At 37.3% G+C, this 17,077-nt stretch overlaps 1 protein-coding gene across 1 annotated transcript; it reads right to left on the bottom strand.

Annotated features, from left to right (window-relative positions):
* Positions 1–5,640: 5,640 nt before the first annotated feature.
* On the bottom strand, positions 5,641–9,931 carry LOC145523123 (olfactory receptor 8B12-like). The gene has a single exon (XM_081532901.1). The coding sequence runs from the start codon at positions 9,183–9,185 to the stop codon at positions 8,250–8,252; it is 936 nt and encodes a 311-aa protein (XP_081389027.1). The 5' UTR covers positions 9,186–9,931; the 3' UTR covers positions 5,641–8,249.
* Between the last annotated feature and the right edge of the window lie 7,146 nt (positions 9,932–17,077).

Here is a 17,077-nt window from a genome sequence, read left to right as displayed (position 1 = left end):
AATGGACAGCATCAGGCCTTCCCTATTAAGGGACACATGATGCCTGCTGTGTCTCTAGGTTGTGTCCGACTCTTTGCAGATACAGAGAGTCCAGCCTATGGACTGTAGTCATAGACTCATACAGCCTATGGACTATAGTCCTCCAGGCTCCTCTGTCCATGGGATTCTCCAGGCAAGAATACTGGAGTGGGTTGCCATGCCCTCATCCAGGGGATCTTCCTGACCCAGGGATCAAAACCTTGTCTCTTACATCTTCCTGCACTGGTAGGCAAGTTTTTTTTTACCACTAGCAACACCTGGGAAGGGACACATGAAGAAGGAAACAAGTCTTGGTCCAGGGGACAGGCCAGTCCTGTAAAGAGGCCCAAAGGAGACTGGGCCATTCATTCCCAATTCAGTTTCACAACTTCACCAGTCACTCCTCTCCCTTAGGGAAGAGAAATACAGGATATGGATAAAGAGAAAAGTTTCTTCCCATTGTTTACTCTCCTAGGGCATGGAGGGACAGGTATCCATTTTAGAGGAATCATCTGGCTTTGGGCCAGAGAGAATTTGGCCATTTGCAGAGAAGAGGAATAATTGCTCAATCCAGGTTGCCTCTTGTGAATAAACATATAATTACCTATTTCACATATGCGCATAGTTGTATGTCAAATTCTTGCTTCCAAAGTTCCATAAATATAGCTCAGAACTGCTTCACTGTTGAAACATGTACTTTTCAAATCGTCTTGAAAAAGTAACTTGAAATGTAAAGGCTACAGTTTCTCAGAGACTATTCTCCTTCAGCCCAGCTGTTTGCATGTATTGGTCAGTGACCAGCCCTGTTTATAGGAACCTAGGTCATTAGGCAAATACATAAAACCAGATCTATTTGAGGAGCCTGCTTTCCCAAACCATATGCCACTTCAAGAAGAGAAAAGGTGGACACTGTTGTAGAACAATTCACCAGCACTTCCTACTTGCAATAACGTTCCTGAATTCAGAGAAGTGGCAGGGCACTCAACTCTGCTGTTTTTTTGTGTGAGGAAAGAGAGGCACAGAGATGTGCAGTTGTCGACCATAGTCTTTGGCTTACACCTGTCACTCTGTCCTGTGGGTTGCTGGAGTAGCCAAGAACACTAGAGACATCTGGATGAGGTTTTAAAAGCATTTCCTTGATTCGGAGAAAATAAAAACAGCTTTTGTCTCTGCCGCAGGATAGAGAAAATGGAGGCTGGTGGAAATCACAAGTACGTGAGAGGTGAAGATGGTCAGTCTAATGCTCATGACTACAGAATCCACCAGCTTGTGAAAGAAGGGCCGATAAAAGAGATGTTGATGAGAAGCAACTTAACAGTACATGCAGTGGTTGATGGTGTTTGGTCCCAATGTCACTGAGTGGGGTATTACCCCACTAGGATCTAAACCAATACAAACCAACTATCAGCCGAGAACAGACCTGAGGGATACATATTCCATGGTGACCCCAGGCCGCAAGAAATAAGACAGTGATTGCTAATGACAGAGAAGCAGAAGAAAAGAATAGAATCTTGCACTTCAAGTTAGTGATAATGAACTCTCTGATGCAGAATTCATTATCATTTTAAAGGGAATGACAAAAAAGACAGGAGAGATCTAAGAAGACAAGCTCATGAGAATGTTGAGGAGAGTATCCAGCCCAGAAGAGTGTGGGATGGAGTTGTTATCCATTTGTGAAACATGTAAAAATAGTCACTGTTGATGTATTTCCCAGAGTCTCTCTCTTCAGGGAAGTCATTTCTGCAGGTAGGAGAAAAAAAAACACCTCTTTACGGGCCAACATTCCATGACTCAGAGATGAGAATTTCTATTGCTATAACAGGAGAATGACTAGTCTTAACATAGGAAGATGCCTTCCTGTGTCTTTCTACATTTGTGAATACAACTCCCTGTTTGAAAAATGTCCCAGCAGTCAGTAGCTCAGGGAGACCAGTGACTCAGGGTGAGCCACAACTGGAGTATGTACTGGAAACCCCATCCTCACAGCAAAGACAGAGGTGCAGCATCCCAGAGATGTTCAATAATTTCCCAGGTTGCTTAGGAAACACATCTTGAAGAAGGGATGAGAACTGGAAAGAGACCTAGAGATATCATAATCTCTGACTCCATTGTTTCAGTCACCCCCTCACCCCAGAACAAAATTAGAGCAAGAAGTAGTTCCCAAACCCTTGGATTTCAGGGCTTCATGATAGCTGCTGCTGCTGCTAAATCGTTTCAGTCGTGTCCGACTCTGTGCGACCCCATGGACGGCAGCTCACCAGGCTCTGCCGTCCCTAGGATTCTCCAGGCAAGAATACTGGAGTGGGTTGCCATTTCCTTCTCCAGTGCAGATGATAGAAACTAGAACAAAAAGAGACATGGGATGCTACCATGCAACTACTCATCCTTGTTCAGCTTAGTGTTAGCAGTACGGAGTCCTACAGTCTGCTCTCCTTGAAAGGAAAAAGGCTTGCATGGTGTAGGAAGAGGAGTGCCCTAAGCCTGTATACTTCTTTTTCCTGTGATGTCAAGAAAATTAATGCCTGCATTATCCTGGAATCAATTTTGAGCCAAAGACCATGGTTTCACATCAAGGCCTTGACCAGATAGTTCCCTCCAATTGTAGAAAGGACACATCAGTCTGTCCATGACACTGAGATCATAGCATGATATTTAAAAGGGGGCTTCTTTTACATGTATATGCATATCAAGATCTGGCTTGAACCCAAAGACGCTTCCCTCAGGTGCTCTCCTAGGAGAAGTATTTGCAAAAGAAACAAAAAAAAATGTAGTTTTCACAAACAGAGCTAATTTAGACTTCTGTCTGGAATTTCTATACCTGCTATCCAAGAAGAGAAGCAGGAGCCTCTCTTCCAGAGTCGTAGATGGGATGCAAAGTTGACTCTAGTTGGGAACCCCTTGCTGGTTCTCAGCAATAATGGTAAATTTCAGTAACGCAATATGTGGGTTGGTTAGGGTTCTAACACACTTAACCTACAAAGCCCCTCACCACATTACCTTTTTCAGTAAAATTGTCTGGACACTTCAAAGCTACCAAAGACTTTGCCTTATCAAATAACAATGAAATCTGCCTCAAAATGGTTTAAAATCTGTGAGAGAAGTAAATGCGGTATTACCATTGACTCCATGGAAGCAGTAATGTGCCATGTAGAGACAGCAGGGAAGAATCACACATAGCCATGGTGACATTTTTCTAAAGATACCTCATTTCTGGAGGCCAAGAATCCAAGTACATATCCTCTATTATTTTGGCTAAGGTAGAAGTTCACTATATGAATGATTCATGCTTTTATTCAATAATTATTCCAGAATCCCATCATTTCTGCATTTGAAAAAGTATTGAAAAATTATACCCAGTTGCTGTAAAAAGTTTCTTTTAAAACACGGTGTTAACTGAATGATGGTGCATTTTTTTTCTAGAATTTACTTTCTTGAATAATGCTATGTATTTGTTCATAAAATGACATACAATGTAGTGAGGTTTTTTATGTTTCTTGTTTTTGTATCTTAGTTGTTTTGTCTTGATTGTGGTAAGATCACTTAACATGAGGTCTGCCTTCTTAAATTTTTAAGTGTGTGATACAGCATTGTTAATTATAGGTACCGTATTGTACAGGAGGTCTCTGGAATTTATTCATCATGCCAAACTGAAACTTCATACCTATTGAAAAATTGAAGTGGGCACAACACCTTCAAATTCAAGTCAGATAGTGAATCCTTACACCTGGTGGTCTCTTGCCTAAATTTCAGGACAGTAATCAAGGCACATAGATAGGAGCTAAACCTAGGGTCTAAGAATGCCCTGAAAACCAGATGTGAAGTTTTCACTGGCATGGAAAAATTAAATTTTACAATACAAGTGCATCTGAACAGAAGTGTTACATTCTGGCACTGGGATACAAAGGGAGACATTGGAGGACTATATAACATTTTTAAAATATATATATTGTTGAGACTGAATGTGGACAGAAAAGGCAGAAGAGAGAATGAGTATCAAAGGGAGTTCTTAAAGGTAAAGTAGGATTGTATATATTCAGCAATAGAAGTCTATAGAGATGGAGATATTAAAGATATAAAAACAAGATGAGGAAATTTTAAGAGAATAAAACCCCAAAGAAGATGAAAAGCAATTGACAAAATACAACATCCACTCATGCTTTTAAAGTATTTTTAGAGAGCGATAGATACTTCTTTAAGATGATAAAATGTGTAAAACTCAGATCAAAAGCCAGCAGCTTAATTTGAAAACCCTTGAGACATCTCTAATTAGAACTAGGAATAGAACCAAGATGCCTACAGTCTCCATTACTTAACATTGTATTAAAAGTATTAGAAATGCAATTATAAATGCAAAAGGAATTAGAGGCTAAGACTCAAAAAGAAACAGCCAAAATTATCTCTATTTGTAGAAATTTAATCAGCATAATGGGAAAACCTGAGAGGAATTCCTGGAGAAACTTCTACAAAAAAACAACGATTATATTAAAGTATAAAGTTAACATATAATTCAGTAGAATTCACATATATAAACACTAATCAGAATATAGTATGAAAGCTAGAACCCTTGTTATAATAACAAAATAAAATAGAATTCCTAAGCATAAATCTAATTATAAATGTTCAAACATAAACGAGGAAAATTACAAAACATTTCTAAATGTTACTGAAGTAGACCTGAAGAAAATGGGAATGCATATTACACATCATGGTGAACAGTCTGAATATCCAAAAATGTCAACCCTCTCTAAGTTTACTTATAAATTTAAGATGCAATAAATAAATATGCCATCAGTTTTTTCTAGAATTAGATTAATTATAAAAGTTATGGCTTAAAATGAATATCCAGGAAAACCCTAAAAAAACTAAGAACAATACACGGAAGGTACCTTCAAGATAGGAAAACGTTGTGAAGCTTCTATAATTAAAGCAGTGTGGTATTGGCTTATGAATAGACTTACAGACCAATAAAGCAGAATGGAAAATACAGAAATAACTCAAGAGCCTATAAAACTTAGTATGTAATGAAGGCAACAGCTCAAGTCAGCAGGAAAACGAAGGACTTTTTTTTATAAATGGTGATAGAACAACTGGATAGCCATATGGAAAAAGATAAAGTTAGATCCATTCCTCACACCATACACTGGTACAGTTTCTAAAAAGATCAGACATTCAGATTTTTTAAAAATCTTGCAAACATTATGAAAAGATTAGCGAATTTCTTTATAACCTAAGAGGAAAGAAAGCATTTATAACTATGATTAAAATATGAGAAATAATAAAAATTAAAACCTTAAAAAATTTTATATCATAAGGAAAGTCAAAAGCCAGATCACAAAACAGGGAAGAAATATATGCAACTTATATCTCAGACAAAAAAAACTAATATTAATATACAGTCCTCCTAAAAATTGGGAAAATCAAAATCCAGCAGAAAAGTGGGAGAAAGTTGTAAAAAGATCATCCATCTAAGAAGTAATACTAACAGCCATTAAATACCTGAAAACATCTCCACTGTTTCAATTTATTAGAGAAATACAAATTATAACAATGCTTAAAAACTATTTTTCATATATCAAGTTGGAAAAGTTGAAAAATTTTGAGCATATACTATGTTATAGGGACTGTAAGAAAGTGAGTACTCCATTTATTGCTGAGGGGAAAGTAAAGGTCAGTTCTCCCCCAAAATATCCACAGATTGAATACAATCCCAATCAAAATTAAGATCTTCTGTAAAAATGAAAAGACAAACCATGGACCATTTAGAAATCTTATGTTTAGCAAAGGACTAGAATTCAAAATATATAAAGAATTTTGACATCTCAATGAGAAAAAATAAATAAGCTACTGTTTTTCAAATGGGGCAAAAAGTTAGATAGACATTTCACCAAAGAAGACAGATGGAAGACACACGACCACATGAAAAGATGCTTATCATCAGTTAGTCACTAGGGAAATGCAAACTAAACCCACATTGAGATACCACGACACACCCATTAAAAATCTTTTCAATTAAAAAGTGGGCCATACCAAGTATGGTGAGGAAGTGCAGGAGTTGAAAATCTTAAACACTACTCCTGAGAGTGTAAAATGGTACAACCACTTCGGAAAACTGTTTGGCAGGTTTTGAAAAATTAAACACATACCTATCGTATGATCTCACTGTTCCACTCCTGTGTATTACTCAAGAAAGATGAAAGACCATGTCCATACAAAGACATATACATGGATGTTCACAAGAGTTTTGTTTGTAGTAGCCCCAAAACTGGAAACAACCCAAATGGCTATCAACAGGGGAAAGATAAACAAATGGTAGTAGTGTACCCATATATACTAGTAGTAGTAGCAGTGGTAGTTAGTAGTATAATCATTCACTCAGTGACTCTCTACTCAACAACAAAAAATAATGAATTATTAATAGATGTAACAACATGGAAGAATCTCAAAATACTTAAACCAAGTGGCATAAACCAGACAAAAATGAACACATACTGTAAAATTACACTTTTAGAAAATCTTGAGAATGAAAACGAAAGAAAGAAAACAGATCAGTGGTTACCTAGAAAGAATGGGGGGAATGGAAGAGTTCCCAAAGGAATAAGACTGTGGTGATGGTTTCATGAGTGTAGACATATGTCAAAATGCATCAGAATTACATTTTAAACATTTGTTTAAATTCTGTGCTAATTTAATTTGTTTAAATTGTATGATAATTATAGCTTCTTAAAACCCCTTTTAAAGCATAAAAAATAAATACATGTTTACTAAACTGAAAATACTTATAATACTGCACTTTCATGCCCCAAGTGCTCCACCCCTGCAAAGCATCAATCAAATAGAAGTAGAGACAGTATAAGCGTAGGGTAGAGCCAGGAGATCAAGGGACCCAAAATGGTGACAGAGACAAAGCCACCAGGGGTTTGCTATGTCTTCTTTCTCACTCATATCTCTTTGCATTCCTCTTCCTCTGGCCTCAGGAAGAACAGTAAAGTAACTCTTGACTAAGACACTGCACTAACCATTAGACACAAAGCTGATAAATCAAACCATGAAAAATAAGAACATCTGCAGAAGGCAATGGCACCCCACTCCAGTACTCTTGCCTGGAAAATCCCATGGACGGAGGAGCCTGGTAGGCTACAGTCCATGGGGTCGCTAAGAGTCAGACACGACTGAGCGACTTCACTTTCACTTTTCCCTTTCATGCACTGGAGAAAGAAATGGCAACCCACTCCAGTATTCTTGCCTGGAGAATCCTAGGGACCCCGTCTGACTTGGTAGGTGGAGCTCTAGGGACAAAGTTTAGTGAATTAGAACTTCCAGGTGAGAAAAACATAATTTGATGGGGTATAAAGATGTAGAGTGGAGGTATTTCAACAATAATGGGCCAGAATTTGGAGTTTCATTTCAAGGGGTACCTTGGTTGTAGTCTGAGTTAACTGGGAGCTGTACTATCCAATACAAGAGCCACTATCCATATACAGTATCCAGTACTTGAAATGTGATCATCCAAATTGAGACGTGGTGTAAGTGTAAAATACACACTGGATCTTTGAATAATTAATATGAAAACTAACGTAAACTAATATGCCCATCTTGCATTTATCTGAAATCTAACATACCTCCCACTCACACACTACAAAATTCATCAGAACTGATCTTGTCGTTTTGCCAAGACCAACTCAACAAAATCTTTCACCTCCTACTCTCTTACAAAATGTGATATATTAAAATTATCCTGTGAGAAGTAGCATGAAATTACTGTGAACATATTCATAAGTTAAATGTGCTAGGTCAACAAACATATGAAGTAGAATATTCCAAGAAAGACATGAGGCAAGAAAACATGGCATAAAGAAAACAAACTAGGTTGGGATTCAAGCTGAGATTTCAGTCCCAGCTGTGGCACCAGGTAGTTCTATATTCTTGGGTAACATACATTTCTGAGTCTCCAAAGTGTGATATATTATACACTGTCACTGGATTAAATGATTCCTAAGTCTCATTCAACACTGAATACTCTAAATATAGCAACTATTTTTGTAAAATAAAGAAGGAAGAGGGGAAATGAGGGTGAGGGAGGATAAATCCACTTGGGAAAAAGTTAAATCTCCTTTATATATTGGACAGAATGGAAGCACTGGAACTTGAAGTCCACACCAAATAACAACAATAATAATAACAAACATTCCAATAAAAAATATTGGATCCTTTTCTCAATTTCTAGTATTTCTTCAAGACAACATTATTCTGTCCAAGGTTTTCTTTAGGGCAAATTTGATATCCTTATTCCTCAAGCTATAGATTAATGGATTGAACATGGGCACCACAATGGTATAGAACAAGGAGGACACTTTTCCCTGATCAAGAGATAAAATAGAAGGTGGTTTGAGGTACATAAAAGCTCCTGACCCAAAGAAAAGAGAGACTGCAAGTATGTGGGAACTGCAAGTACTGAAAGCCTTGGACCTTCCCTCAGTGGAGCTAATGTGGAAAATGCTAGAAAGAATAAGACCATAAGAGATAAAAATGGCAACAATGGGCACCCCAATGCCAATGGTCACAACTATAAAGACTGCCAGCAAATTTACATAAGAGCTGTTACAGGAGAGCTCAAGCAGGGGAATGATATCACACATATAGTGATTGACAAGGTTGTCACCACAGAAAGTCAGAAATACTATATTTCCTGTATGAGCCATAGCCCCAAACACTCCCATCCCATAGACCCCCAACAAAAGGAGTAAACACACCTGAGGAGACATGGTGACCGTGTACACCAGTGGCTTACAGATGGCGACATAGCGGTCATATGCCATGGCTGACAGGATGAAGGATTCAGAAAAGACAAAGAAACAGAAGAAAAAGAGCTGAGTCATACACCCTGCATAGGAAATGAAGTTCTTCTCCGAGACGAAACTTGTCAGCATTTTAGGGATGATGGCAGTAGAGAAACTAAAGTCTATGAAAGACAAGTTGAAGAGGAAAAAGTACATGGGAATATGAAGGTGAGAATTCAGTCCAGTCAAGGTTATCAAGCCCAGGTTCCCCACTACAGTGACCATGTAGAAACACAGAAACAGGAAGAAGAGGGGGATCTGGAGTTCTGGCTGGTCTGTTAAGCCTGCGAGGATGAACTCTGTCACAGAGGAGGTGTTCTCTTCAGCCATTCTCCTCTAAGAGAATCTGTGAGGGGAAAAGAAGAGTTGTTCAGAGAAAAAGAGGGAAAAAATCCTTCTTGAGAATGGCATTTGAACTGAGAGATTTTTGAACTTCAGGAAGATGGCATTTCTTCATACCTACTCTCTTTTCATGGTCCCCAAGTGCCATGAACCACCCTAGTAACTGTCTGTGGGTGAAATTTGCTTTCAGAGTAAAGGCTGATACAACCGAGGAGAGTCCATGAACTCATCTGGCCACCTTTTCCTGTATCCCTTCTGTGCACTTCCTCCCCTCCACAGCCCTTGGTCAAGTATGTAAGACCTGGGGCCCTTCTCTAGGGTTACTCTTGAGACATGGAAGCCATTCGACCCTGCCTAGACCTTCCACCTTGGGTCTCAAACTGAGCAGAGCAAGATGATGAGGTCATGTGTCCAGGGTCTTTGGTTGGAATGGTTGTGAAATTATTATGTGATGATAATAACAATGATGGCTTCCCAGACGGCTCAGTGGTAAAGAATCCACCTGTCAATGCAAGAGACACAGAAGACACGGATTCCATCTCTGGGTCAGGAACATCCCCTGGAGGGGGAAATGGCAATCCACTCCAGTATTCTTGACTGGAAAATTCCACGGACAGAGGAGCTTGGTGGACTGCAGTCCAGGGGTTTCAAAGAGTCAGACACGACTGAGCATGCACACATGCACTAATAATAATGGAGTCATAATGCAAAGTTATCAATAAACTTTAAGAAAAAGAAAAGGAACACTTACAGAGCTCTAACTGTGGGACAGATATTGTTCTAAATGCTGTGTAGCATTATAATTATCTCCAGGTAACAGATGAGGACACTGGACTTAAGTGACTTGCACAAATCCCAGTTGTAACAGAAGGTGAACTCAGGTGGTCTGGCTCAGACCATGATCTTGTAACCTCTCTGCCACAGGACAGACCAGGTCAAGCAGACACCCACTCACCCTTCAGCTTGGAGTCATAGTTCTGTGCTCTGCTGGCTCTCATCCATCTCTTTCATGCGACTCAAATGCCCTAGTGAAAAGAAGGTGAAAATTCAGAGTTAAGATGCTTCTGCTTCTGCGTCTCATCTTTAAGGATCAAAACCTCTAGTTTATCTTGCTTCTCTTGCTGAGCAGAAGGACATGGTCTCTGACTGTGGTTTTGCCCTGAGCCTCCTATCCAGCCTCCAGGGATGAAGTAGCACCCTTTCCTTATACCCATAGATAACAGGAAACTGAAGGCTTTATTCTGGATCAGAGATCTCAGTTGACCTCATTACAAGAGATTCCCTCGGGATCATGGCTCCAAGAGACCACCTTCCCCGGGGAAGAAGAAATGTTTATTTACATCTTTGATAATGCTTGACAAGGCTTTTAAGGACCTATTCTTTCATTTAGGATACATCTTTTTAAGAACAATGAAGAGCAAAGCAGTGTGAGAAAAATAATTCATAAGACTTTGTATTGGGCACTTACTGTGTTCCAGAAACCTCATAAGAAGGATCCAAAGTAACACACAAATAATTTTATCTCATTAATTCCTCATAACAACCTATTAATAGGTTAGACCTATCAATCTTCACTTTAAAATTGAGATGGGCACACAACTTACAAGGTTCCAGAATCTTAACTCAAACTCTGGTCTCTCCAACTCCAAACTTCACAGGGGCCAAGGACATCGTTGAGCTTAAGGTGCTTATTGTATGTTACTGACAGCAACCAATTTGTCTCTAGACATCAGGCTTGGCTACTGTAAATTGTACACATTCTCAAACAGTTTTCAGGAAGGAATTTCATTCAAATAGAGACTAAAGATGCAACTTGTACTCTGCATCTCTTATCGGGAGCTTTTATATACTAAGGATGACAGGTTTCGTAGCCAAGAAATAAATCTTGATATGGGGAAACTTGAGGTTTTGTGTGCCAGTGGCTTAGAGAAGTTTTGGTTCTGGGTTAATGGCAGAAGTCCTCTTACAAAAGTTATGAAATCAAAGCACAAAGGCAGAAGTCTGTCTTCCTCCAGGCAAGTCTAACTAAAAGCACCACACCCAGGCCAGTGTGTGGTTATGAGTTCGTGAACATACATCAGTGAGGACCTGCTCACCGTCAGCTAAGACAGCAATAATGGTGCTTTATCTTTCTGATATGCATTTAGAATTTTCCACGTCCCAGAGCAACCCTAATGAATCTCAATCCCACTACACAAAAGTTGAAAACAAAGATAATTCATTAAAATGAAATTAAAATAGGCTCTCCTTGAGATCCAAATGCAAAGAAGATATGGAGTGGGGGGAGTTTCTCAGAACACTCTAAGGGGATTTGTTATTTCAGAGACCGTTGCCATGGCAACCTGATTCCCAAATGTATCTTAAGAAGCACTCCTCTGAAGCTATGTTACCTGATGCTTCAGTACAAGCAGAAAGTAAAATCAGAAAGAAAAAAGAAAAGGCCATTTTGTTTTTCTATTTGTATAGTACTGTCACCTGTCCAAAACCTGAATCTCTTAAAAATGACTTCCTTCTTCTATTTATTTCTAACTTACAAATTATTTATTTTACATGAAATATCACAGGGCAGGTGAAGATTTACGCATGATTAAATGTCTTTGCAAATATGTCTCATTCGTGTGCATTAGCTCTCAGACTTCCAGTTGTTCATTGGAGTTGTACAAGCATGGGCCCAAATCAATCCCTACCTGTCATAGGATTGTTTATTTTGTTATGCAGAAGCTTTTAAGTCTGATGTGGTCCCATTTTATTATTTTTTATTTTGTTGTTTATACTTTTAGTGTCATAGCCCAGAAAAAATCATTGCAAGACCAATGTCAAGGAGATTCCTCCCTATATTTTCTTCTAGAAGTTTTATGGTATCAGATCTTATCTTTAAGTTTTTAAAGTTAAAATTAATTTTTGTGAAAGGTGTAAAAGAGTGGTCCAATGTCATTGTTTTGCAGTATTTATTCAGTTTTCCCAGTAGCACTTCTTGAAGAGACTATCCTGTCCCCATTGGCTCCCTTACTTACTTGCCAATATCAGTTGACTTTGTATGCAAGGGGTTAATCCTGGGCTCCCTTGCATTGGTCAATATGTCTATTTTTATGCCAAAACCATACTGTACGCACTATCATTTTGTAGTATATTTTGAAATCAGGGAACAATCAGGAAATTCTTCTTTCTTAAGATTGCTTTGGCTACTTGAGGTCTTTTGGTGTTTCCATACAAATTTTAGAATTTTTTTCTATCTATGTGAAGAATGCCATTATAATTTTGATAGGGCTTCTATTGAATCTGTAGATGCCTATTGGTAGTATGAATGTCTTAACACTATTAACTCTTCCATCTCATGAACACAATGGTATACCTTTTCTTCTGTGTCTTTGATTCCTTTCAACAGAGTCTTATAGTTTTCATTATACAGATCTTTCACTTCCTTGGTTAAGCTTACTCCTATATATTTTATTGTTTTGATGTTATCATAAATGGGATAGTTTTATTTCTTTTTCAAGTATGTATCAAAATTCACTTGTTTCTGTATATTAATTTAATATCTTAATATCCTGCAACTTTACAGAAATTGTTGATTAGTTTCAAAAACTTTTTGGTTGATTCTTTGGGACTTTCTATACACAAAATCATATCATCTGCATATAGCAACACTTTTACTTCTTTTCTGATTTGAATGTCTTTTATTTCTTTGTCTTGCCCAATTGCTCTAGCTAGGACTTCAGTTCCGTATTGAATAAGAGTGGTGAAAATAGCCATCTTTTTCTTGTTCCTGAAATTAGAGGGAAATCTTTCAATTATTCTTCTCTGAGTGTGTTAACTGTGATTTTGTTATATACTGTCTTTACTATGTCATTCTATACATAATTTATTGTGTTATCATGAAAGGATGTCCTGTTTTGTCAAATGCTTTTTCTGCATCTACACTGATCTGCATGTGATTTTTATCTTTCATTCTATTAATGTGATATATTTCATTTCCTGATTTGCATATGCTATTGTGTTGTGTGTTTCTAGGAATTTGTCCATGTCATCTGTGTCACCTAATTTATTAGCATAAGTGTGCTCAGTTGCTCAGTCATGTCTGACTTTCTGTGACCCCATGGACTGTAGCCTGCCAGGCTCCCCTGTCTATGGGATTTTTTAGGCAAGAATACTGGAGTGGATTACCATTTCCTCCTCCAGGGGACCTTCTCAACCAAGAGACTGAACCCTTGTCTCCTGTGTCTCCTGTATTGGCAGGTGGATTCTTTACCACTTAGCCACCTGGGGGCAGACACTAACAATATGCTCTTGGAGTCCTATGTATTTCCGTAGTATCATTTGTAATGTCTTTGCTTTCATTTCTAATTTATTTGTTTGATCTCTTTTTTCTAAATTAACCTAGCTAAAGATTTGTCAGTTTTGCTTATTTTTTCAAAGAAGCAGCTCTTAGTTTCACTGAACCTTTCAATTATTTTCACTGATCTCTATTTCATTAATTTCTACATGAATCTTGATCATTATAGTCCCTCTGCTAATTTGGGGTTCAATTTGTTCTTCTAGTCTTTTGACTGTACAATTAGGCCATTTATTTGAGATCTTTTTAGTTCCTTTTTTATTGAAATAGTTTATTTACATTATTATATTAGTTTCAGATATGTAACATAGTGATTCAATATTTTATAGATTATATTTCATTCAAAGTTATCACAAAATAGTGGCCATATTTTCCTGTACTGTAAACTATATCTTTATGACTTATTTATTTTATATGTGGCAGTTTGTGTCTCAATCTCCTACTCATATATTACTGTTACCCCTTTCCTCTCCCCATGGGTAACCACTAGTTTGTTCTCTGAATGTGAGTCTGTTTCAGTTTCAGAGACCTGTTTTGAATCTGTTTCTGTGTTGTTATATACATTCAATTGTTTTGTTTTCTTAGATTACACATATAAGGGATAACATAGAGTATTTGTCTTTGTCTGACTTATTTCAATAAACATAATACACTCCAAGCCCATCCATGTTGTTGCAAATGATAGAATTTCATTCTTTTTATGGCTGAGTAATATTCCACTGTGTGTATATAAATAGGCAAATATATATATCTCACATCTACTTTATCCATTCATCTTCTTATGGATCTAATTTCTTAATATATGTATTTATTGCTATAAACTTTCCTCTCACAATTGTTTTTGCAGGGTCCCACAGGCTTCCCTGGTGGCTCAGTCAGTAAAGAATCTGCCTGCAATGCAGGCGACCCAGGTTGGATCCCTGAGTGGAGAGGATCCCCTGGAGAAGAAAATGACAACCCATTCCAGTACTCTTGTCTAGAGAATCCCACGGACAGAGGAGCCTGGTGGGCTACAGTCCAGTGGGTCACCAGGAGTCAGACACCACTGAACAACTAAACAGCAGCATGGGATTTGATATGTTGCTTTCCATTTTCATTTGTTTCAAGATAATTTTTCTCTTTTGATTTTTTCTTTGATCCATAGTTGCTCAGAAGTATGTTGTTTAGTTTCCACATATTTTAAAATTTCTAACTTTCCTCTTGTTATTAATTTCTAGTTTTATACCATTGTATTCATAAAAGATAGTTTGTATAACTTCAGGGCTAATTTTGCTAAGATTTGTTTGGTGTCATGTCATATGATATAGTCTGAGAATGTTCCAGGTGTACTTGAGAAGAATGTGTATTATGCTGCTGTTGGATGGAATGTTCTGTATACATCAAGTTCATTTGGTCCAAAGAACAGTTCCATTCCAATGTTTTCATATTGATTTTATGTCTGGAAAACCTATTCATTGCTCCCAAGGAAGTATTGAAACCCCTTACTATTATTGTATCATCCGTTCAGATCTGTTAGTATTTGCTTTAAAAATTTAGGTGCTCTGATGTTGGGTGAATATATATTAATGGTTATTATATCCTCGTGATGTAATAACCCTTCTATCATTATGTAATGATCTTTCTGTCTCTTGTTATCATTTTTGGTTGAACTCCATTTTGTCTGATATATGTATGACTATCCCTGCTTTCTTTTGGTTTCCACTTGCTTGAGCATCTACTTCCACCCTTTCACTTTGAGCCTATGTGTGTCTTTAGAGCAGAAATGAGTGTTCTATAAGCAGCATACAGTAGGGTTTTAGTTTTTATCCGTGGTTACCAAAAAACTACATAAAATGCCTCATAGATAAAACAAGCTATTTTATGCTAATAGAAACTTATCTTCATTCCCCAAAGACTTCAGCCTTTTACTTCTCCTCTGCTGACAAGGATGCTGGTATTGCTACTGCCAAAAGTTCAGTCCCTTGCAGAGTTGCTCTAGGGAATATGCTCTCCTTGATGAGTTCCTTCCTTGCCTCTGCATCAAAAATCATCTTTATCTCACATCAGTGGCTTCCAGCGTCTCCTGTCTGGCAGGCTATAGTGTCATCAGACATTTTCACAATGTGCTTTACAGAAGAAGAAAATGGAGTAATACATTTTAGATACTAAAAAAATTAAACATGAATGAAAGATGGTTAATTTTGATATAGCCAATCTGATTTCAAATATAAAAGCTGCAAATAAACTACTATTAGCTGATAAAAACTCAGGGAATCTTGTTACAATGGACAAATTTTACTAAACAGACATGTGTAGCATTAAGCACTGTTTTTTACCTTTAAATCTAAGAAGGGTGGTTGCCAGGAGTTGGGCATGGGGAAAATGAGGGCACAAATTTTCAGTTATAAGATGAATAAGTTCTGGGAATCATGTGTACACCATAGTACCTATAGTTAATAATATTGAATTTCACACTTAAAATTTGCTAATAAAATAGATTTTAAGTGCCCTCAGCACAAAAAAAAGATAACTATGTGAGATAATGGACATGTTTATTGACTTGATTGTGGTAATCATTTCACAATGTATATGTATGTCAAATCATCACATTGTATACCTAAAAACTCACATGTACTTAAATGTATATAATCTTTATTTGTCATTCATATCTCAGTAAAACTGGAAAAAATAAAAAACAGAAAAACTAAGCAAGGTTAATTACCAAAACATAAAAAAGTTTATTCTAGTTCAATGAAAAAAGCAGTTAACCAAAATTTTTTAAGTTTCATCTTTACTAAATTCAGTGAATTTGTTTATGGAGAAATGTCCCAAAAAAGATATAAAATAAAACTTTTGCATAATAAAGACTATAAATATAGTTCATTATATGTAAAGATGAAAACTAATGATGAATATTAACCAGGATGGTAGGGACTGATGGCAGAGGCAATGATGTGGGTGAAGGTGATGAAGATGGTAATAACTGAAGTGGTGATGGTAATGATGATGAACCTAAAAGTGTCCTAGTGTTGACATTAAGCACCAGACTTAACAGGCTACAGGTAACACTCCCGTTAGAAGAAAAATTAACACACCTGGGAGGTAAAACATCCTTCTTAGTGCAAATGGAAACCCAGACTAATTGCTCTTTCAACTAGGACCCAGTCTCTGGAGCAACTGCATTCCAGGAAAGTCTACCTGTATAAACATACTCAGTGCTCCCAATTTCAGTGACTCATCTCTGTAACTTTGTTGATCCCTTTGACTGGAAATAGATGTAAAATTTTTAGCTTTGTATTTTCTGATTTTTATTTCTTGATCGCTGAAAACAAAGTACCTCCTAAGAATTTCAGGTAACAGTGTTCCAGTTTTCCTCAACACAGGTATTCAATTATAGTTTTAAGGCAATTGTGTATAAGATAAGAACAAGATATCATCCATGAATTCCCATTTCTACTACAGACCTTTTTATATACTATTTCTCAATTATATATCCCTCTTGTCTCAGTGCTTTTTCCCCACTTGCAAAGGAAATATCTTTGTCTTCATAATTCTATTTGTTGTCATT

Source organism: Giraffa tippelskirchi, chromosome 10, assembly GCF_054371585.1.
Source record: "Giraffa tippelskirchi isolate mGirTip1 chromosome 10, T2T-mGirTip1v1.2.pri, whole genome shotgun sequence".
Classification (NCBI taxonomy): domain Eukaryota; kingdom Metazoa; phylum Chordata; class Mammalia; order Artiodactyla; family Giraffidae; genus Giraffa; species Giraffa tippelskirchi.
Note: the sequence above shows the minus strand (reverse complement) of the source record. Positions and strands in the feature narration are given on the sequence as shown.

Coding starts and splice junctions, on each gene's coding strand:
- LOC145523123 (XM_081532901.1), bottom strand. CDS start 9,185: ATGGCTGAAGAGAACACCTCCTCTGTGACAGAGTTCATCCTCGCAGGC.